At 38.9% G+C, this 25593-nt stretch overlaps 1 protein-coding gene across 1 annotated transcript in view; it reads right to left on the bottom strand.

Moving 5' to 3' along the window:
• Nucleotides 1-25593, bottom strand: part of ATP13A3 (ATPase 13A3) — a gene marked incomplete in the record, with an annotated part of 582093 nt that overhangs the window by 279979 nt on the left and 276521 nt on the right. The window contains 3 exon segments of the mRNA XM_053710208.1: nucleotides 11853-12006; nucleotides 21029-21046; nucleotides 21954-22070. Of these exon segments, the coding sequence (XP_053566183.1) occupies nucleotides 11853-12006; nucleotides 21029-21046; nucleotides 21954-22070 (289 nt within the window).

Genomic DNA, 25593 nt, shown 5'->3' with positions numbered 1-25593 from the left:
CGGAGCCGTTTTTACATTTAACCCCTATACAGTCCCTGGTATCTGCTTTGCTGAGACCCAACCAAGCCCAGAGGGGAATACGATACCAAATGACGCCTTCAATAAGCTTTTTCAGTGGATCTGAGCTCCTCACACATGCATCTGCATGCCTTGCTTCTCAAAAACAACTGCGCATTAGTGGCGCGAAAATGAGGCTCTGCCTATGACTAGAAAAGGCCCCCAGTGAAAAAGGTGTCCAATACAGTGCCTGCCGTTTTTTTTATAAAATTCCCAAGATTAAAATAACTCTCCAAAGTTATAAACCATTAAATATGCTTATAAAGTAATCGTTTTGGCCCAGAAAAATGTCTACCAGTCTTTAAAGCCCTTGTGAAGCCCTTTTATTCTTATATTGAAAATTAAGAAAATGGCTTACCGGATCCCATAGGGAAAATGACAGCTTCCAGCATTACCAAGTCTTGTTAGAAATGTGTCATACCTCAAGCAGCCAAAGTCTGCTCACTGTTTCCCCCAACTGAAGTTAATTCCTCTCAACAGTCCTGTGTGGAAACAGCCATCGATTTTAGTAACGGTTGCTAAAATCATTTTCCTCTTACAAACAGAAATCTTCATCTCTTTTCTGTTTCAGAGTAAATAGTACATACCAGCACTATTTTAAAATAACAAACTCTTGATAGAAGAATAAAAACTACATTTAAACACCAAAAAACTCTGAGCCATCTCCGTGGAGATGTTGCCTGTGCAACGGCAAAGAGAATGACTGGGGAAGGCGGAGCCTAGGAGGGATCATGTGACCAGCTTGCTGGGCTCTTTGCCATTTCCTGTTGGGGAAGAGAATATCCCACAAGTAAGGATGACGCCATGGACCGGACACACCTATGTTGGAGAAAAGGAAAGATGGATCCGGATAACGTATCATTGAAAAAGCCGCCCGAAGAGGTGAAACGTACATTGGACAAGAATCACAGAGGGATATCAGATGAAGAGGTGCAGATAGGCAGAGAGACAAACTAAGAACTCTGATATGCAGTCAGGATTTGGTTTCACAATCCTGATTGTGTATGGTGCTTAGGTACTGTCATGGCTGTTCTGCATCCTTATACAAATTACTGCCCCTTTAAAGCTGGGAAGTCTCACTACTCTCACTTCCTTACAAAAGGGCTCCTCCTACTACTCCTCTTCGCTTGGTAATTTGTTACTTCATATGTGAAGCCTTAGCACGCATGAACATCTATTACGGAGCCAACTACAGAATCCTTGATTTTAGTACTTACACTGAGTACTGCTTCTACAGTGAATCTCTATCACAGCATGTTGCTGTTTCCGAACACTTGCTGATCTACAGGGGATAGTCAGTCATGTTTCCAATAGGAACTTCTCTACCACTTGCTGGAGCCCTTCTGTCTCGGAACCAACCTCAAGATTGCAGCAGCTCTCGACAACCCTTGCACGCTGGTGACGTAACCGGCTGCTTTCACGCTGTCTGTTAGCCTCAATGCACAACCACTGAACTCCACGCTAGCGGGTCTACTTCAGCACATCTCCTCACCGGATCTCCTGTACATAGAGTTTGCCAACACATTCATCCTCTGATGCCTTGGAGATAAAGGTGACACATTCCAGCTACATACCTGCCATGAGTAACGGATTTCTGCAGACCAGTTTCAAGGTACATTTCCTCCGCTTTCTGCCGAATGCAAATCAGGTACAACTTACTTTTCCTCTTACTTGCCATAACTGCATGATAACTGCATGGACAGCTTAACTACCCTCTTAAAGCTTATAAGATTTATCCTTGCTTGAACTGCCTGACAACTGGACTTTGCTATTTAAGCTTACATTCCTGCATGAACTGCTTAGTGGAATAGTCTTTTGCTAACTGACAAGTTTACATACTAACTTCAGCCTTCAATAACCTGAACTTCATTTGTATTTCACTCTAACTCATTGTTGTAAGACTAGGGAGTTGTTTTCCATTGAGTTACCCTCCGTCATATGATTAAAACTGGGATCAATTAATACATTCTGAATGCACCACAAATTGTGAGATTAAGTGGGTATACCTTAATTCACTACTTAACCCATACAGGTACATACTTTCTGTGATGTGCTGGTTATGCCCTTTAATTTTGACATACTTACCTCCTTTTTAATATATATGTATTGCTTAAATAAATGTTTTTTTTAACCAGATCCAGCTTGCAAGTGGGATTGCTATAGAGCGTGAAATTTAGAGCTAGTGGCTCTGATTAATGTAAGTACCTACAGCCATCTATTAATTACTTTGAAAGTTGTTACAAAGTTACGCTATGTTTCTGTTTGTTTTTTTTGTTTTCTTTTGAGGAACTGTTACATTGAAGAGAATCCAAGAATAAAACCTTTATTCATCTGCAATATTAAGGATTTTTGGTGATTGTATCGATTTTCCAATATTAGTGCACTTGTGTTTTTTGTTCACATTTTTATTAATAATTTAATGTTAAACATATACACACACACACAACACACAGTGTTGTGTTTTATGTGTGTGTGTATATATATATATATATATATATATATATATATATATATATAGATAGATATATATATATATAAGCTGTGGTATATATATACTGTATATACATACATACACTGTATATTTATTTTTTGTTTGAGCTCTATCCCTAAGCAAGCATTCTACTCAGTTCACATTTTTGGCAAATGTTTTTGAGGATCCCTAGTTTCATCACAATACCCTTGCAGTTTTCCTATGACACTATGAGACTTATTTCTGGACTTCCTCAATTCCAGTAAATTTCCAGGAAAATACCCATGTGAAGAGACCATTTTCTTGAATGAATTCTATGGCAATAATGGAAATTAGTGTTTTTAACTCTGGAAGCCTGGTATGTGAGTGACTGGGGTGGCAATAAGCTTAATTTTGGACCTCATGGGATACCAGGTAAGCTCCATTTTCAAATGGAGTACAATTGCAATTGTCTAATGTGAAACCAAGAAAAAACGAAATTTATGCTTACCTGATAAATTTATTTCTCTTGTGGTGTATCTAGTCCACGGATCATCCATTACTTGTGGGATATTCTCCTTCCCAACAGGAAGCTGCAAGAGGATCACCCACAGCAGAGCTGTCTATATAGCTCCTCCCCTAACTGCCACCTCCCAGTCATTCGACCGAAGACAAGCAAGAGAAAGGAGAAACTATAGGGTGCAGTGGTGACTGTAGTTTAAAAATTTAAAAAACACCTGCCTTAAAAAGACAGGGTGGGCCGTGGACTGGATACACCACAAGAGAAATAAATTTATCAGGTAAGCATAAATTTTGTTTTCTCTTGTAAGGTGTATCCAGTCCACGGATCATCCATTACTTGTGGGATACCAATACCAAAGCTTTAGGACACGGATGAAGGGAGGGACAAGGCAGGTGCTTAAACGGAAGGCACCACTGCCTGTAAGACCTTTCTCCCAAAAATAGCCTCCAAAGAAGCAAAAGTATCAAATTTGTAGAATTTAGAAAAAGTATGGAGGGAAGACCAAGTCGCCGCATTGCGAATCTGTTCAATAGAAGCCTCATTTTTAAAAGCCCATGTGGAAGCCACTACTCTAGTGGAATGAGCTGTAATTCTTACAGGAGGCTGCTGGCCAGCAGTCTCATAAGATAAGCGGATTATACTTCTTAACCAAAAGGAAAGAGAAGTTGCTGAAGCCTTTTGGCCTCTTCTCTGTCCAGAGTAAACAACAAACAATACCGATGCTTGACGAAAATCCGTAGTAGCTTGTAAATAAAACTTTAAAGCACGAACCATGTCAAGATTATGTAATAGACGTTCCTTCTTTGAAGAAGGATTAGGACACAGTGACGAAACAACAATCTCCTGATTGATATTCTTATTAGATACCACCTTAGGAAGAAACCCAGGTTTGGTACGCAAAACTACCTTATCTGCATGGAAGATCAAATAAGGGGAATCACACTGTAAGGCAGATAACTCTGAAACTCTTCGAGCCAAAGAAATAGCTACCAAAAACAGAACTTTCCAAGATAAAAGCTTGATATCTATGGAATGCAAAGGTTCAAACGGAACCCCTTGAAGAACCTTAAGAACTAAATTTAAAATCCATGGCGGAGCAACAGGTTTAAACACAGGCTTGATTCTAACTGAAGCCTGACAAAACGCCTGAACGTCTGGAACATCCGCCAGACGCTTGTGCAAAAGAATAGACAGAGCAGAAATATGTCCCTTTAAGGAACTTGCTGTCAATCCCTTCTCCAATCCCTCTTGGAAAAAAGATAATATCCTGGGAATCCTGACTTTACTCCATGAGTAACCCTTGGATTCACACCAATGAAGATATTTACACCATGTCTTATGATAGATTTTCCTGGTGACAGGCTTTCGAGCCTGAATTAAGGTATCAATGACTGACTCGGAGAAACCGCGTTTTGATAAAATCAAGCGTTCAATCTCCAAGCAGTCAGACGCAGAGAAATTAGATTTGGATGGTTGAAAGGACCCTGAAGTAGAAGGTCCTGTCTCAGCGGTAGAGTCCATGGTGGAAGGGATGACATGTCCACCAGATCTGCATACCAAGTCCTGCGTGGCCACGCAGGTGCTATCAAAATCACCAAAGCTCTCTCCTGCTTGATCTTGGCAATCAGACGAGGGAGCAGAGGAAACGGTGGAAGCTTGGTGTTCTGACCAGACCCCATGAGATCCAATTCTGCCTCAACGTTGAATCAACTGTGCAAACACTTCCGGATGGAGTTCCCACTCCCCCGGATGAAAAGTCTGCTGACTTAGAAAATCCGATTACCAGTTCTCTACTTCTGGGATATGGATAGCTGATAGATGGCAAGAGTGAATCTCTGCCCATAGAATTATTTTTGAAACCTCCAACATTGAAAGGGAACTCCTTGTTCCCCCTTGATGGTTGATGTAGGCTACAGTCGTGATATTGTCCGACTGAAATCTGATGAACCTGACCACAGCAAGCTGAGGCCAAGCCTGAAGAGCATTAAATATCGCTCTTAGTTCCAGAATGTTTATCGGAAGGAGTGTCTCCTCCTGAGTCCACGAGCCCTGAGCCTTCAGGGAGTTCCAGACTGCACCCCAGCCCAGAAGGCTGGCATCTGTCGTTACTATAGTCCAGTCTGGCCTGCGGAAGCTCATCCCCTTGGACAGATGGACCTGAGATAGCCACCAGAGAAGAGAATCCCTGGTTTCTTGATCCAGATTTAGTAGAGGGGACAAATCTGTGTAATCCCCATTCCACTGACTGAGCATGCAAAGTTGCAGTGGTCTGAGATGTAGGCGGGCAAACGGTACTATGTCCATCGCCGCTACCATTAAACCGATTACTTCCATACACTGAGCCACTGAAGGACGAGAAGTGGAATAAAGAACACGGCAAGAGTCTAGAAGTTTTGACAATCTGGCCTTTGTTAGGTAAATCTTCATTTCTACCGAATCTATCAGAGTCCCTAGGAATTAAACTTTTGTTAGAGGTGATAGAGAGCTCTTTTCTTCGTTCACCTTCCCCCCATGGGACCTGAGAAATGCCAGAACAATGTCCTTGTGGGACCTTGCAACTTGAAAAGTTGACGCCTGTATCAGAATGTTGTCTAAGTAAGGGGCTACTGCTATACCCCGCGGCCTTAGGACAGCTAGAAGGGACCCTAGAACCTTTGTAAAGATTCTTGGTGCCGTCGCCAACCCGAAGGGAAGAGCCACAAACTGGTAGTGCCTGTCTAGAAAGGCAAACCTGAGAAAACGATGGTGATCTTTGTGTATCGGGATGTGAAGATAAGCATCCTTTAGGTCTACGGTAGTCATATAGTGACCCTCCTGGATCATAGGAAGCATGGTTCGAATAGTCTCCATCTTGAAGGATGGAACTCTGAGAAATTTGTTTAAGATTTTGAGATCTAAGATTGGTCTGAATGTTCCCTCTTTCTTGGGAACTAAAAACAGATTTGAATAGAAGCCCTGACCCTATTCTGCGGAACTGGGTGGATCACTCCCATAATTAGAAGGTCCTGAACACAATGTAAGAATGCCTCTCTTTTTATCTAGTTTGCAGATAAAAGTGAGAGATGAAATTCTGAATTCCAGAAGATAACCCTTGGACACAATTTCCAATGCCCAGGGATCCTGGACATCTCTTGCCCAAGCCTGGGCGAAGAGAGAGAGTCTGCCCCCTACTAGATCCGTTTCCGGATCGGGGGCTGCTCCTTCATGCTGTCTTAAAGGCAGCAGCAGGCTTTTTGGCCTGTTTCCCCTTGTTTCAAGCCTGGTTAGGTCTCCAGACCGGCTTAGACTGGGCAAAAGTTCCCTCTTGTTTTGTGTTAGAGGAAGTTGAAGCTGCGCCACTCTTGAAGTTTCGAAAGGGCCGAAAACTAGACAATTTGGTCCTTAATTTATTGGACCTGTCTTGAGGAAGGGCGTGACCTTTTCCTCCAGTGATGTCAGAAATGATCTCCTTCAGTCCAGGCCCGAATAGGGTCTGTTCGTTGAAGGGAATGTTGAGAAGTTTAGACTTTGAAGTCTCGTCAGCTGACCAGGATTTAAGCCATAGCGCCCTGCGCGCCTGAATAGCAAAACCTGAATTTTTAGCCGTTAGCTTGGTTAAATGAACAACGGCATCAGAAACAAATGAATTGGCTAGCTTAAGGGCCCTAAGCTTGTCAATAATATCTTCCAACTGGGTTTCAACCTGTAGAGCCTCCTCTAGGGACTCAAACCAGAAAGCCGCAGCAGCAGTGACTGGGGCAATGCATGCAAGAGGCTGGAGAATAAAACCTTGTTGAATAAAATTTTTCTTAAGGTAACCCTCTAATTTTTTATCCATTGGATCTAGAAAAGCACAACTGTCCTCGACAGGGATAGTGGTACGCTTAGCTAGAGTAGAAACTGCTCCCTCCACCTTAGAAACCATCTGCCACAAGTCCCGTGTAGCGGCGTCTATAGGAAACATCTTTTTAAAAACAGGAGGGGGAGAGAACGGTACACCTGGTCTATCCCATTCCTTAGTAATAATTTCAGAAAACCTTTTAGGGATTGGAAAAACATCAGTGTAAGTAGGTACTGCAAAGTATTAATCCAATCTACATAATTTCTCTGGGACTACAATAGTGTCACAGTCATCCAGAGTTGCTAAAACCTCCCTGAGAAATACGCGGAGGTGTTCAAGCTTAAATTTAAATGTAGACATATCAGAATCAGATTGAAGTATCTTCCCTGAATCAGAAAATTCACCCACAGATTGAAGCTCCCCTGTTTCAGCTTCAGTATAATGTGAGGGTGTATCAGAGATAGCAACTAAAGCGTCAGAGAGCTCTGTATTTATTCTAGTCCCAGAGCTGTCTCGCTTTCCTTGCAATCCTGGCAGTTTAGATAATACCTCTGTAAGGGTATGATTCATAACTGCCGCCATGTCTTGCAAGGTATACGCAATGGGCGCGCTAGATGTACTAGGCGTCCCCTGAGCGGGATTTATAGGATCTGACACGTAGGGAGAGTTAGACGGAATAACTTCCTCCTTGTCAATTTCTTCTGGTGATAAATTTTTTATAGCCAGAATATGGTCTTTGTAATCTATAGTAAAATCAGTGCATTTGGTACACATTCTAAGAGGGGGTTCCACAATGGCTTTTAAACATAATGAACAATGAGTTTCCTCTATGTCAGACATGTTTAAACAGACTAGTAATGAGACCAGCAAGCTTGGAAAACACTTTAATGACTGTGAACAAGCAGAAAATAAAAACGGTACTGTGCCTTTAAGAGAAAAAAACAATCACAGAAACTGCAAAACAGTGAAAAAAGCAGTAAATCTTACCAAATTTTTACAGTGTGTATAATAGGCTAAAAGAGCATTGCACCCACTTGCAAATGGAGGATTAACCCCTTAGTTTCAAAACCGGATCAAAAAAACGATATAAACGTTTTTAAACAGTCACACAAAACTGCCACAGCTCTACTGTGGCCCTACCTGCCCATACAACGAATTTGGAAGGCACAAAAACCCTTTAGAGGGGTCCTAAATGTTCAGGGGACTCCTTCAGGGAAGCTGGATGTCTCAAACTGCAAAAACTAATGCACAATTTAAGCCAAAAATAGGCCCCTCCCAGCCTGTACTCACAGTGAGAGGACCTAAAAAAATCTATCCCTAGGCAAAATCTAGTCAGCCATGTGGAAAAAACTGGGCCCCAGAATAAAGTTTTATCACCAATATGTAATAAACGTTCATACACCTTCAGCAAACGTTATATCTATTCAGTAATGTGAGTAAATAAAAAAAATATTACCCTTTACAGCAAGCATGATACCAGTCGTTATTAAATCACTGTAATCAGGCTTACCTTAAATAAATCCGGTATTGTCAGCATTTTCTAGCATATCATTTCTCTAGAAAAATTTAAAACTGCACATACCTCATAGCAGGAGACCCTGCACGCTATTCCCCCAGCTGAAGTTACCTCATCTCTTCAGTTATGTGTGAGAACAGCAATGGATCTTAGTTACAACCTGCTAAGATCATCAAAGACCACAGGCAGACTCTTCTTCAACTTTCTGCCTGAGGCTAAAATAGTACAACTCCGGTACCATTTGAAAATAACAAACTTTTGATTGAAGATAAACTACATTAATGCACCACATCTCTCTAGCTACTTCCTATCTTGTTGAGAGCTGCAAGAGAATGACTGGGAGGTGGCAGTTAGGGGAGGAGCTATATAGACAGCTCTGCTGTGGGTGATCCTCTTGCAGCTTCCTGTTGGGAAGGAGAATATCCCACAAGTAATGGATGATCCGTGGACTGGATACACCTTACAAGAGAAAAGAGTACTCTCTGTAGCTGTTACCATACAAGCAATCTCTTAAAAACATGGCTTCTAGACTCCTGACTCCCCGAACACCATTGGTGATTCGTTTATCAAACTGCAAAACCAGTTTGTATCCAAACTATGTTTGATGGAATTGGACACCATTTAGACTGACAGATGTGTCAACCATAACCATAAAGAGCATAAATCACCAAGGAAGTATGACAAACTGCTTATGGTAAATAAAAAATGTTATTTAATCAGTATTGCACACTTAATATATTTTGCTTTAAGAACAGATCAATGATACTTATAAAATGCCTCTACCATTTTCCAAATTTGAGGTTACTGAGATTCCCTGATCCTTGATATAGCAGTGGTATTCACCTTTGTAAAAACCTCTGTAGCTGTAGTTCAACAAACAGAAAGAGACACGAACAATGAAAACTAGAATAAAAAATCTGAAATGACCTGTAAAAATTGAAATCTAAAAATAAGTATGCCTTATATCAGCTGTGGTCTGGAATTTACCAGGTTGTAAAAAGACATTGGGGCATATGTATCAAGCTCCGAATGGAGCTTGATGCCCCGTGTTTCTGGCGAGCCTGGTATGCTGGTGCAATGCTGAATACGGCGAGCGTATTGCTCACCGTATTCAGCGAGGTCTGTCGGACCTGATCCGCACTGTCGGATCAGGTCCGACAGACCTTAATAACTAGAGGCCATTGACTGAATGACTGTTGTCGATCATGTAATGAGGATACGTCATGTACATAAACCTTGAAGCACTGTATTACATGAAATAGTCAATGAAACGATGAAGACACTGAAGTAAACCCCTGGCCATGTACCAAAATAGGCATGTGATAAACTTTTTTTTTTTTTAAATATAATCAATAGACCTCAAGGGACCTGAAAAGGAAAAATATTTGAGGAAAAGGCCTGCCCTCTTTCTGTAGCCCTGAGTAAAAATATAGAATAGCCAACAGTCCATCACAATTTGTTGTGCTACCTCAATAAGTTTGTCAAGTCAAGTATGTATATCTCAAAATAGTTAAATATTTTCCTCATTAAAGGGAAAGTCAACAACAAAATTGTTATTTCTTAAAAAGAAAGACAACGCTTTTTCTACCCATTCCCCAGCTTTGTACAACCAACATTGTTATATTAATATACTTTATAACATTTAAATTTCTGCCTGTTTCTAAGTCACTACAGACAGCCTCTTCTCACATGCTTTTTTATTAGCTTTTTACAACAGGAGACTGCTAGTTCATGTGGGCCATATAGATAACATTGTCCTCACGCCCGTTATTTAAGAGTCAGCACAACACTGCACTAATTGGCTAAAATGCCATTCAATAGATAATAAATAAAAAGTCATGTGATTAGGGGGCTGTCAGAAGATGCTTAGAGACAAGGCAATCACAGAGGTAAAAAATATATTAATATAACTGTGTTGGTTTTGCAAAACTGGGGAATGGGTAATAAAGGGATTATCTATCTTTTAAAACAATAACAATTCTGGTGTAGACTGTCCCTTTAAGAAAGTGAGTTGGATATTTTCATCCACACCAAAATTATGTTCACATTTCTTATCCACCTCCCCAAAAACCAAAACAAAAGTACACTGACTATGGGAGAAGATGTAAAAAGAAACATTTCAAGAGCATTTTTCTTATCATTCATTTAAGTTAAAGGGACATTCAAATCAAAATTAAACTTTCATGATGAGCAGACAATTTTAAACATCTTTCCAATTTGCTTCAATTATCAAATTTTGCACAATGTTTTTATATGCACATTTTTGAGGCACCATATCCTGCTGAGCATATTCACAAGCTCACAGAGTATACGTATACTAGTCTGTAATTGGCTGATGTCTGTCACATGGTACAGAAGGCTGACAAATGGGAGAAAAAATGAATTTGCCAGAAAAAAACATCTACTGCTTTTGTGAAATTCCGAGTAAGTGTTATTGCATTATCTTTTTATTATGCACTTGTTAATTATGCAATTCTACTGTACTTTGTGGTCCTTTAAAGGGACATAATACTCATATGCTAAATCACTTGAAACTGATGCAGTATAACTGTAAAAAGCTGACCGGAAAATATCACCTGAGCATCTCTATGTAAAAAAGGAAGATATTTTACCTCACAATCTCCTCAGCTCAGCAGAGTAAGTTCTGTGTAAAAATTTATACTCAGCTGATCCCAGCTGCAGGGAAAAAAAAAAAAATGAACAGCAGCCAATCAGCATCAGCAGTGCTGAGGTCATGAACTCTTACTGTGATCTCATGAGATTTGACTTAACTCTCATGAGATTTCATAGTAAGCTTCCTTTACCTGACTGGTGAAATAATATGAGAGTTCACGAGGCTCATCCCCTAAGATGTCCCAGGACAGACACACTAAAATGCTGCTTAGAAATCCTTTACAATGGGATGTAGCTACTGAGGAACTTTTGAGGTAAAATATCTTTCTTTTTTACATAGAGATGTTCAGGTGATATTTTCTAGTCAGCTTTTTACAGCTATGCTGCATCACTTTCAAGTGTTTAAACATTTGGGTATTATGGCCCTTTAAGTTTTACATTGTAAAACTGGCAAAGTCTAGTTCCCATATTTTCAGATTTGCGTATTTATGAACTGCTGAATCTGAATATGGTTCAAATCTGATATGTGCCTTACTGCTAGAACAATGTTCTCAGTTTCTTTCTTGTACCATCATTTCTGTTTTAATTGGCCGTAAGTATTGTTTCAGGAGGTCTCAATTACTATTCAAAGAAAATGTCTTATTTATCAAATGTACAATCGCCTTCTTCAGTACACAAAGGGGTTATAATTTTCCGGTACATAACACAATGAAGAGAGGCAAGAGTGCCGTTTCTCAGCACATATATCCAATGGCATGCTGTTATGTCCAATAGGTCTATAGTGTCATATTAATAGTTCAGTGTGTAGTCCTTTCATTTGGCTTTCATCAACTTTTATAAAGGTGCTTGTACATATTCTAGAAATTCTACTCACCTGTTTCCTGCTTGCAGAGGCTTGCTACTACTTCTGGTGCCCCTTTCACATAGGCATCCATACGTTTCTCCCCTAGGACTCTTGCAACTACTGCCATACGTTGTAAAGCAGAGGAAAATGGAAACTGACGGACAATACCAATCTCATAACTAGTCTAGAAAGGAAAGCAAATAATTGTGAAAGCTTAAGATTTACATAAATATCACAACAAACATAAAGAGATAAAGTCTGCATCACACAGTGAAGCTAAATATTGCATATCATAAAAACACAACAAAGCAATCCACTGATATTACTCTTACATAAAGCAACATTCCAGCACAAAAAACTTTAGGGATACAGAGATCTGGAATAACGTGCAAGTTTTTATTAAACAAGACGTTAAAGAAAAAATATATATATTATTTTCCCCTTAAAATTCAGAATAGCAGCATTTACTAAGTTCAGATGTTAGCGCATCCTTTGCTTCTGCTGCGTATGCACTAATAAGCAGTAGAAGCTGATCTCACAGCATTCTAAGCATCATTTGTTTTTTTTAAGAAGCACAGCAAAGCATATTGCAAATTTGAATGTCACTTTAAAACCTGATGTAAATTTCTGACCTATTTCTAGCAAATAAATGTAAAACTCGAAAAGCAGAACTGCTCCTCAGATGTGTCCAAGACTGTACTTTACAGAGATCCTTAAATAAACTCTTCATGATTAGCTCACTAGCAGAAAATGTCCAGCACTTTAATGGCCCACAGTTCCTATTACGTGGTTATATAAAGTTACCATGTGGGCTAATGAAAAAAAGCAGGAAAGGAATAGTTTTGTAGCCTTGCAATTCAAATGTTTTGCTTATTAGGTCATCACTCTTTCCCACAGAAGTAGCATAGCTTGTTCTTAAAACATCCTGGAACTCTGTTTCAGGGACTGTTATGGACCATAGCAATAAAATTATGGGAAATAGAGAAAAGATAAAATAATTTTGCAAAAAGACATATAATTATTCAGCCACTTACGAAAAATAAAACATTATTTATGCGGCAACCTTGTTTCAAACTCTTTTTCAAAAAGTTATCTGCCCCGAGCTGCATAGGAGGATCTAGAGAAGTGGCTTTTGCAGTCATATCCTAGAAGAAGATACATTGGGCACCATTTATCATAATGAGAAGGCAGCTTTGGAGCTCATATGAGCCTACTAATTTCTAGTTCAAAAACTGGGTTATTATTAGGCATGTGCATTTGGATCATTTGCGAGGATCTCAATGTGGAAAGGCAGCAGCCGCTTGTGACATTTGGCCCTTTTCAGATTTGCACAGATCCGAAAAGAGCCGAATGCCGCAAGCAGCCACCTTCTACCACATTTGGATCATCACGAATGATCAGAATGCACATGAATAGTTATTATTACTATTATTATCATTTATTTATAAAGCGCCAGCATGTTACACAGCACTGTCATAAGACATATGTCTCCTAACCTCTCCAACACCTCAAAAGTGACACATTTAAATCACACCAAATTCTTTAGACCCTGCTGTTGCCCAATTGGTCATGCAAGTTCAGGGGGTGATGCTGCAGGTGTGCAATAATAAATGCAGACAGCAGATGCTGCTCACTCTTTGCGAATGGACAGGTAACCTAGCAGGGATTCTTGACTACCAACTGTAAAATAAACGGAGCTCATTGACTTAAAGTGAATGTAAATTTTGATGCTAAAATGCCCAGTTTTTAAAAATTTGATTAAAAACAGGGGCAACTTTAATTCATCAAAATTTACATTTCACTCCTGTTGTGAAAAAATACTTACCTTCTAAACTTGACAGCCGAAAAGGTAAAGAGCATGTAATTAAAATGTATGACCTTGGCATTAACTTGGATCCCCAAGCAGAAGGTTCACCTATTTATGTAAACAGGCTTACACTTCAATGCAAATCTCAAAACAATAAACACGAATTTATGTGTTAAAGGGACATTCTAGTGAAAATTAAACTTTCATGATTCAGATAGAGCATGCAATTTTAAACAACTTTCTCATTTACTCCTATAATCAATTTCTCCCTGTTCTCTTGGAATCTTTATGGTAATCAAAAAAATGCTTTGCTCAGGTCTTTTTAAACTTTAGGACTTTAGATATATAATAATATCGGTGCTGAGATATAATGTTGCTAATACTATATAAAGAAGAAAATAAAGATATCTCACACCAGCACTCTTAGTCCAATATGTTTTACTTAGTAACAGATAGTTCACATTTGCTAAAAACTATCTACTGTGCACAGTTAACATAACTAATACTAAGGCAGGACTTATGTAACAGGTATATACACCCTATTATCATACAAAGTAGATATTGAAACAAAAAAGGAAAAAGAAATTATAAATAAAACATAAAATACTGAGGAAAACACTCACAAGCAAAACAACAAACTATGATAAATAATAAAGTTCATGAGATAAAGAACAGCATAGATATACTTATCGTTGGCCAACATTAATGCTGTATAGTAGCTGTCCTTGAAATGACAAAATATCCCTTGAACAGATCATCAGAAATTTATCCACATAATTTGTAATCCGCCTGTGGCTATTCTTCCGGTAAAAAGCAGATTCTTCTCTGTAACAAGGTGATCCTGGAGGGGGCTGCGCTCCACAGCCGAAGGCCGGTTGATCCCAGCACACACAAGCCATGGCGTATAGTATGAACGTAGCGATACTTCCTCCCTCTACACTTAGTTACTTGCTTATTTGCTGCTTTCCAGAAAGTCCTTCCAAAGGAACTGTACACTGTTTTGAAGCTTCACAGTTGCTCAGGCTATTGCGGGCGTTCTCACTCTCGCTCAGATCAAACTGAGCCGTTAGAGCCGACGTACGTTTCACCAATTCTTTGGCTTCATCCGGGCAATTTGTATGGTATCTTTATTTGGAAAAGCAAGAATGTAAGCTTAGAAGCCAGACAATTTTTGGTTCAGCCCCTGGGTAGCGCTTGCTGATTGGTGGCTATATTTAGACACCAATCAGCAAGTACTACGCAGTCGCTGAACCAAATATGGGCCAGCTACAAAGCTTACATTCAAATAAAGATACCAAGAGAAAAAAGAAAAATTGATAATAGGTGTAAATTAGAAAGTTGCATCTAAATCGTGAAAGTTTAATTTTTGACTAGACTATTCATTTAATCTTGTAGAGGAAACTGGTAATCTGCCAGGAATATTTCACTGTGTCTTTTCTGCACATATGCTGTCTCCTCTCAGCACTACAAGAGGTCCCATACATTAACAAGATCATATGAATTGTCTAATTATCTAGTCTACTTGTCCCATTTTATTAATATTGGTGATGCTTGTTTTCCTGTAATCACTTTTCTTTGCTGATACCTGAAGGATTACGCTGTTAGTGATGTACAAATCATCATATTTGTGTGTATGGTTAGTATTGTTATGCAACTCTCTGTTCTGCACCAACTGAAAGTGAAAATATTTTGGTTTTGCTGTCCCATTATAGCTATTAGGATTAAGGGATAAGCAAGCTAGGTAAGCTTTGTTTTTCCAGTTAACTGGGTATTTTAAGTCTCTTAATCCTTTTTTATGTTTTTTTATTGTTATATTTGGTCTCTTAATTTAAATAGCCAGCAAATTAGAGCCAAGAAAAGAAGAAACATTGCTGCTAGTAATTAACAATACTACAGAATTTTGGGGACTACAGCGGCAATAAAAAATGTACAAAAGCAACTGCATATAAAATGCATGACTAATGATATTGCCCTAAAACTAATATGTTATCACAAAGGATTAATATATTTGGAAAAGCTGTCAAGTTTACAACAAAAATGGTATCAGCTACAGTGGACTCATTTAAACAATAAGCAACCTGGATAGTATCACAAACACCACAGCTGGAGCTTGTCACGCACATTTGACAGTCCACATTAGATCTTGGCTTAGACTCATATGAATAGCAGCCAATGTGGATATTATGATAAAAGAAAGCCAGTGCGTAGTTTTAATGTAATACTAGTGACACCAGGTGGCCACTGTAACTACTGCAGACAAAGTCTTGCAACAACTGTAAATTAAAGGGCCATTATAGTAGGAAAATTAAATGTTCTATTTTGTTAGAAACCCTGCAAATCTATGTTTTTAACTCCTACAAATGGGGTTAAACACATAGTTAAATTACTGTTCAGGAGCACCAGAGAACTGCTAGCATTGAAAGGAAACTGCAGTTACCCAATTACCAGCAGTATTCATCCTGCTGGGTTATGCATCTACTGCTGCTGACTGGGTCACCAACTGTTTCTACTAATGAACAGCAGTTTTCTGCAGCTCCTAAAAAGCACATTAACTATGTGTTTAACCAATCTGCGGGGGAGTTGAAAACAAACATTTGCAAGATTTCTAGTACTAAAGTTACTTAAAAGGACAAGTGGACTTGTGAGCTAACATTCTAAAGGGAAGTTGAGGGAAAGGGAGTTGTATGCATCCATAAACAGGAATGTTTTTAAGGAACACAAAGCTTTGGAAACTAGAGACAAGTGTGACGTATAATACATCCGTATATATAAATCAGAGGTATAAAAAGATGGCCAATATAAGAAATTACTAAGGATAATATCACCATTATCCAAAAAGTTCTATAAGGAAATAAATAATAATACCAAAAAAATATGTACAGCAGCACTGTACATAATTTATTGGTACGTTTATCACGGCTGCACCGGCCGTTTCTATACAGCATAGCACCTGTCTCTTGCTTTGATCAGTCTGCGACTGTTCACTGATCACGCCGGAACTACTTATCTGTAGCAGCCTGGTTGTGATTTTGAAATAAATAATAATCTCTACATTTAGATCAATTAGCCTGTAATATGGGCAGGATAGCAAAAATAAATCATTGAAAGAAAAGAAAAAAAGGAAAGCATACAAACATTAGAATAGTGAAGTAAGGTCGCCTGGAATGGGTTCACATAGAGGAAAAAGGCAATTCAAGTTGGTAATATTAACACAGGAACCCAAAATAAACAATTTCCCCCATCACTCCCAGTATATTTAAAACTGAAAAATATATTATTGGTCTATGATAACATAACATATGACCATCCCTACTGAATAGCAGTCATATTCCTAAATATCAGACCCAGACAGGTCATCATATCTAGGCAGTTCTATTACAGAGGCATGAATATAAAAAGGTATATACATATAATATATAGCGGATATAAACCTGGTAATACCTAAATAATTGACTAGCATTTATGTAACTTATCAGTATAAATGCCTCTTCATGAACAAAAGTGAGACCTGTATATACGTGCCTAGTCCATGTCCACTGTGTACACATACAGGAATTAAAGTAATTTGATTGATCAGTGGGCACAGGGCTTAAAATTTCATGTCTAAAAGCTACTAACCAGCCCAAAATGTTACTCGCCACTTCTAATCCCACCCATTTTCCACCCACACCCACTACTCCACCCCCTCTTTGCATATATTTAGCCATTGTGAAACACCTTGTTGTGCAGTCATTTTTTTAATATTGTTTTTATTTTGTACCATAAAGTAAATAATGCTACATACATTAATAAATTGACAAAAATAGTGCATAGCAGTTATCAACATCAACTAGGGTTCTGAGGAAGACAACAGCTAGATAGAAAAATTAAAGGGAAATTAAACCCAATTTTTTTATTTCATGATTCAGATAGAACATGCAATTTTAAAAAACTTTCTAATTTATTTCTATTATCTAATTTGCTTCATTCTCTTGATATTGTTTGCTGAAAAGCATATCTAGATCGGCTCAGTAGCTGCTGATTGGTGGCTACACATAGATGCCTCGTGTGATTGGCTCACCAGTGTGCATTGCTATTTCTTTAGCAAAGGATATCTAAAGAATGAAGCAAATTAGGTAATAAAAGTAAATTGGAATGTTTTTTAGAATTGTATTTTCTACCGGAATCATGAAAGAAAAATCTTGGGTTTAAAGTCCCTTTAAGATATTTGACTAAGAGAAAGCAGAGTGTGCTGACATTAATGTGAAGGCATAGCAGACCTGGAATTGTTTGTTATAATTATCATCTCATCTTCTTCTCTCTCAGGCCATAACTTCTCTTTACACTCTTTATTAACACTATCTTTTTCTTTCTCTGTCTCCGTTTACCCACTAAGAGGTAACAGTCTAAGCACTAATGGGGTCCTTATAGCCCCAGAGGAATAACATAATCTTGCCCTTTCATGGATACATAATATTTGTAGCAGGTAGCCCAACATTCACTCATTAACTTTCACTCGCCACCATTAAATTTCCACTCGCCAATGGCTAGCGGAAATGTTGCGCCCTGATTGGGCAGATTGGATAGGTGATGAAATATTGAATGATACTCACTATTTTAAGACCACAAACAGTTATAATCCAATTCCTAGAGTGATCCGAGGTTACATGAGATTGCTGTCAGTGAACATAGATCTGCATGTTAACACTAAGCATTTAGCTAATGAACACAACAGCCCCAGAATAAAAAAACTATTTAAGACAGTCCTATATTGTCCCCAGACACCAGCCTTAACAACCATCATAAGGGGTATAGAGTAGGGCAATAACAGTAAACAAACCTATCCTGTACTTGATAAACATATAATAATCGCACTCGGTTTCCAAATCTTTCCTCTAGACCCTCACCTTTAACATCTCTTATAAAGAATGAAGAATTTGACTTAGGGCCTAACATAAATAAACACTCCTATCCCTCCCATCTCCAAGACTTCCCAGTCTGCTGGCTAGTTCAAAATGAACAGATCAAACCGCAAACAGAATTAACACAAGGCTTCTCCTGTTTATCTAATTGGTTTACGTACAGGCGAATACCACATACGCAATCCCCAAATATAACTAGACCATTAACTACATTCGAACAATTATGCATAAGAGCTCGCCCAATTCGCCATACCCTCTCACTGATATATAAGATATTGATTACATCATTCCCTGGACACTCTATTCCATACCTAGAGAGTTGGGAAAAAGACCTAGGAATAATAATTCCACAACACATAAGGACAAGGATAATTAGCATAACACTGAAAACCTCTATCTCCACAGCCACTACAGAAATTAACTTAAAGCTGCCCCATAGGTGGTACTATACACCTCAAAAATTACACCGATTATTTCATAAATCTAAAAACAAATGCTGGCGATGTGGCCATGTCAACAGCGGTATGGCTCACATGTGGTGGAGGTGCACGGCCATCCAAAACCTATGGAGATCTGTTATATCCGAAATAGAGTACATGCTTGAAACACAACTCCCGCTAGACCCCCTACTATGGCTATTAAACAAACCCCCTAAAATAAAACGTAAACCCTCCCTCAAATTATTTTTCATAAAGTCAAACAGTATAAAATTCTTGATAGCCAAAAACTGGAGGTCAAAGGACCCCCCACTATAGAAATGTGGGTTCAAAGGGTATCTGAGCTAATCCACCTTGAAGAGATTTATTACTTAAAAACTGACAGGATGGAAATATACTCTGAGATCCTAATAATATGGGAAACATACCTTAGAGATAACTAGATAGGGCTGACACTTGACATTATCCTAGAAGGGAAAGGGACACATTTGTAGGAGGTTATTGGTACTTATGGTAGATCCTATTATAGCTTATCTCTCGAGAGACAACCTATGTTGAAAAGTGTTGGTTTACCCAGTCCAATGTTAAGTTATTAAAAAGTAATTGGCTTAAAACATAAGATGTGATGTCTCACTTTCAATGTATTACCTTGGAGCTGCGTCTCCACAATTTGTAATTCTACCTTTATAATTTTCTAAATAAAGCTAATTAAAAAAAAAAAAAAAAAAAAACATATAATAATCGCACATGCACATACTGTAAGCATGCAAATGTCAGTAGTGAGCAGCCAAATACCAAAGTAACCTCAAATTCTTCCTAAAAGGAAGAGTCCTAGGCTGTATTGAAAAATAAGGTAGAAAAAAATAAGTTGAGTCCACATCCACCTGACTGTATCCAGCAGAAATGTTATCCAACCCCAGTTTTGAGGCAACAGTCAGGGAAAACAATAAAACAGAAGTTTTACATGGAAGGTTTTAGACAGAAGGGTCCGGATCGTGCTAAGCAGAGCAGTTCCGCTTCAGACACTGTGTAGGGGCACTGACCGACCAGCATCCTTGCTCTTGTTAGCTGAACAGAGCGATATGCCCACACAATTCTGGGAGTACATTTTGTGGTGCAGACATCCCACAATCCCTCTCCTTTCTGTAGTAGTGTAAATCCACAAATGACTGTACAGGGCCAGGGAGTGCAAGGGTGATTCTTACCATACCTGGCAACACAACATATCCAGCTTCTTTATCCTCTAATACAGTGGATTTCATTTCTGCAAATATATAACCCTTCTCAAGTGTCGCAGTCCCTTCCCAAGCATACTCCATTGAGACCTGCAATGCCTGACTGATCTCACTGATGCTCCCGGTCTGAGAAGAAATCATGTGCTCAGAGAATATTTCCATGTTTAGCTGCAACATAATGTAGGGTGATTCTAGTACAGCTCCACTCCATTTCCAGGTGCATGCAGAACTGTGCATAGAAGTCTTTTAGTAGGCTCTCTATCACATCAAGTAGTGTAGGAATAGTGGTTGCCATCTATAACTTAAACTTCAATGTGGCAATGCACTTCTTATCTAAGGTTCGCTTAAATATTCAGATACAATATAGAGAGTCTTATATATCTGGACAGTAATGCAGCACTTTTCACTGCCAATAACCCAGAATTTTCTGAATCCTGGGTGGAATGTGTGGCAGCCCAAACAGCACGAGATGTCTCGTGGTCAGTCCCCATGCATTTTAGCTGAAGAACATAGGAAGGTCCACCTTAGTAAAATGTACTCACAAACTCTCCTGGGGTTTCTCAGGGCACCTCAGCTAATAACCCTGCTTTAAGAAATTTTAAAAAGGAAATAACCCTTAACAGCCCAGATAGAATCAGGAGCTCCCTACAAACACGTCCTTCCGCATTAGCTAAAGACTCCACCCCCAAATGTGCACTATTTTAATTCCCACTCACGAAGAACAAGAAGTGCAGCCAGATGCAAGTATAATTTAATTAATTTGTTTGAATTAATAATGGATGCAGAATTTAAAAAAAAAAAAAATAAGACACAGAGTAAAACTCACCGGAAGTTCAAACAGTTCCTGAAAAAGAAAGAATAAATTAATATTAGCAAGTACATTACATTTACTTCCTTTGAGATAGCTAGTTTTTTAAAATCAACTTCCAAACCAACACAAATGTATTTTTTATTGTTTATTTTTATACTGTTAAGACCCCAAATAAATACAGTCATTTAGCACAATTCATTACACATAACATTGCACTGTCAGCAAACACATTAATCATAAATATTAAGAAAATTAGATTATCCATGGTCTCCAATAATTAATCTTACAAAATACAGAGCTAAACATACAAAGCACAAATCTTGATGCACCATACATAGCAGCAAGGCTTCTAACTTAAATTAGCATTACAATATATATAGCTGACAAGTGATATTTGGTACGGGAGAATTAGATTAGTTTTAGAAAGTGTCTTGCAAATAGTGCAACAGACGGAGGTCAGTAAAAACAGCCAATTGGTGTGCCCAATTAATAGGTCCTGGGAAGAACACTGTCTATATATTTACTGAGCCTGTTAATCTATTGCACAGGAGGCTACAATACAAAACTTCATCTGGCCACCCACTTATTCCCAGTGAACAATATATGAAAATGGGAGAACGTTTTACTGTTTTAATATAGAAAAGTGACTTTCCACTGCAAACTAAGTGTAGGATACTTAAGTGGATCTTTTCAGTGCATCTCGCTGGATCTGTGCAATAGCACAGGTTTATCTTTGCACCACACTGACAGGCAGATATCGGCACTTGTGAGACAAAACAATGACTGTTGTCTAGGTAAGTATTGTTCTTTTGATTTTATGTATAAATAAGCTACATAAGAATCTTTTCATTATTATTTTAGTGATCAACAATGTATGTACAATTTGCTCACTGGCCCCAAACATGTAAATAAAGACAAATAACTGAAGAAGCAGACATACCATCTCCTGACTTGCTGCAGGTTTGTGCTCAGTCACTGGCTGTTTTGGAGGTTGTACAACAGTTGGCATAATCCGGTTGTGAAGTGCTGTTTCTTCTTCAGTGGCTTCATCGAGGATCTAAAAAAAAAACATAACTTATGCTTACTAGATAAATTCATTTCCTTCCTCGCAAGGAGAGTCCACAACTTCATTCCTTACTGTTGGGAAATACAACACCTGGCCACCAGGAGGAGGCAAAGACACCCCAGCCAAAGGCTTAAATATCCCTCCCACTCCCCCTATCCCCCAGTCATTCTGCCGAGGGAACAAGGAAAAGTAGGAGAAACATCAGGGTATAATAGGTGCCAGAAGAAATAATATAAAAAGGGAGCCGCCCATCAAAAAAATAAATTACGGAAGGGGTCGTGGACTCTCCCTACCAGGAAGGAAAGGAATTTATCTGGTAAGCATAAATTATGTTTTCCTTCAATAAGGCAGGGAGAGTCCACAACTTCATTCCTTACTGTTGGGGAAAACTATACCCAAGCTCCAGAGGACACTGAATGAATAACGGAAGGGAACAGAAAAAAAGAGGCGGACTCTATTCTGAGGGCACCACAGCCTGCAAATCCTTTCTCCCGAAAGCTGATTTAGCCGAAGCAAACACATCAAACTTGGAAAATTTAGAAAAAGTAAGGGACGGAGGCGACTGCCAAAGCGACCGGACGTATAGTGAAGGAGCTCCGGGCTTTAAAATAGCTTTTAGGGTTTAAAGCTTGAACTTTTGAAATATTTGTGAGCTACTCTGCATAACCCTAATCGAAGACTTGCACAGTAACTTTTGGACACCCGGGAGCATCCTTTACACCCATTATCAGGATGGCAGTGTGACGGGACCATGAGGCAGCAGTAATTGGCACTAAAGGGGCCATCTTAGCAACGGGAATTATATGAAACTCATATCTAACAACCATGCTGGTTACGGTGCCTGAGGAAGAGGTCTGCGACTTGCTGAGAAATCACTTGGGCTACGCAAGTTAATTTCACATTGGTTTGCTAACCTGGCTATACGACCTAACCCCCAAGATGGTGCCGGATTAGATTTTGCCGGTCCTATAGAACCTGGGGTAGAGAGAGCAAACACCCAAATCCTGAAGGGACATGGTAAGACCGTAGCCATTATAAATACATTGGGAACCTACTCACCCAGGAAGCATCAACTGCCCAGTCTGAAGTGCCATTCATTACCTGCACAGCTAGAGAGGGAAGAACCAGTTCTATTTCCCCCCCTAAGTATGGACTCGAGAAGTTGGTCCAGCCGGAGAACGACACTTTGGCAGTCGTTGAAGGCGCCTGTGCCACTAACCTAGCACCCACTGTAGTAGGCGAGAGAAAACAGGACAACCCCAACCTCACGAGGGAGATGACAGGGACAGTGAACACAGCGATAAACTGCAGAGATTACTCTAGAATCACCAAATGGCTTAATATTGGTTTTATGGGCCCGCTTCATTCTGGTCTGGGACTTTTGTCCTGCACCGCATACTAATAGAAGGGGATATATGTACAATATCTATTGCCCTCTTTAATGCTTTAATATTTATTGTCTGCTTACTTCATTTATACCTACACTATCAGAGACATAATACTAGTTCCTAGATTACTTAAGAATATTGGTATAGATGCTACTGTTAGCACTCCAAACATAAGAGTGTATTTCCGTTATATTATATTGCTAATTAATACCTCGCAAGGAAGGTGACGCACTGTCTGCGGTCAAACTGGCATGTTTTCCTTCATCTATATACCATAAATTTAAGTCTCTAGGCAACTATTACATTAGAAAGATATTCGGCATAGATAGTAACGTTTATAATCGCTACAAGGCAAACCCAGAGTACCAATTTCCTACCTTTTGGATTTGTTTTCATATATTAGAACTCATTACGCCTACTATAAAGTAAGAAATAAAAGGCTACTTAACATATCTACCCTATCCATATTCTATATTAAGCACTGTGAACTGCGCCATCATTATTGAGAACCCCATTAAGTTGACTAATGTCAGGGTTATTCCGCCTGCCGCCTGGGTATAGGGCCCGTACCCGGGTGATAAGGTGTAAATACATGGGATCATAGATAACAAATGTCGTTTTCACAATAATATAATTACATCTTAGCTTTAAGCCTATAAACCTTTTATGCTGTTTGATATTGAACAGATTTGGTTTCCTTTGCTGTATTTTAGAATGTTGAATTGTGTTATATATCTGTAATTGCGTATTAGAAGCAACAGGTTTTTACTTATATGCACAATCTTTCCATGTTAATTAGACCATATGTAAAAGTTGGGGTTTGCTGCAACTGTCTGTTTTGTTATTATGTGTTTTGCTTTTTGAGCTATATATAATCTAGTCATAATATAGCGGAATTTAAGTGTAGTGCTGGATCCTATTCTTTATTAGCTACACAACCATTGAAAATTGATGTTAGATATTTAAATCTAGCAGTTACAGTTATAGGCTGAAAACAATACTTGGTCAGTTTGATCTCCGCTAACTTTCTTAACCCAAACATCTCCGCCCCCCTCCACAGAGCTTATATTGTAAGCGTAGGAAAATAGAACCTATAGAAATTTTACCTTATATTATTGAAAACAGTGATACACTTATATCACATACAAGGTTATAGAAAGCGCTGGCGATTACAAAAAGTTTAGAACCTTATATTATACCAAAAGTATATACATTGATACACTTATACTGATATTTGTAACTGTAATTGTATGCGACATACTGCTTTCTTGTTAGTTTGCCGTTTCATTTTTAAGTTAATGTCAGGGTGGCAGGAATCAGGAATAATCACACCTTTACTAATAACAAAAAATAATAAAAAGTCCACAAGTCAAATAACAAGCCAGAAGTCGGACGAGCCGAGTCAGGAGCCATCCGAGATTAATTTAAAAGGCAATATTTATTGATAAAAGCGACGTCTCGGGGTCACGACGTCGCTTTTATCAATAAATATTGCCTTTTAAAATGATTGGAGTGCTGGAGTCCGTCTTGTGTTTGCATACTATTGGAGGGCTGTGGCAGTGCCCTTGGTCTTTCGTGCACTCTGTCCTCTGTGCTGTGCTCTTTTTGGGACTCTATCGAGGTATTAAGGAGCCACACTGTGACCCTGTATAGCGTTTTAAAATTTATATATAAAAAACGGTCTTACCCTCCAGGATCCATGCTGTGGAACAGGCACAGCCTCTCAAGTGTGACAGTCTTGCAGCAGTGCTTCTGACATGGACTTGAGAGTGTAGCAGCAAGCAGTGAAACTCGTCAACACTGATTGCTCAGGAGCTGTTAGCGACAGTCTGGATGGGTTCGGAGAAAAAACATAATTTATGTAAGAACTTACCTGATAAATTCATTTCTTTCATATTAGCAAGAGTCCATGAGCTAGTGACGTATGGGATATACATTCCTACCAGGAGGGGCAAAGTTTCCCAAACCTTAAAATGCCTATAAATACACCCCTCACCACACCCACAATTCAGTTTAACGAATAGCCAAGAAGTGGGGTGATAAGAAAAAAGTGCGAAAGCATATAAAATAAGGAATTGGAATAATTGTGCTTTATACAAAATCATAACCACCACAAAAAAAGGGCG

Source organism: Bombina bombina, chromosome 4 (genome assembly GCF_027579735.1).
Source record: "Bombina bombina isolate aBomBom1 chromosome 4, aBomBom1.pri, whole genome shotgun sequence".
Classification (NCBI taxonomy): Eukaryota; Metazoa; Chordata; class Amphibia; order Anura; family Bombinatoridae; genus Bombina; species Bombina bombina.
This window is presented reverse-complemented; position numbering and strand designations above follow the sequence as displayed.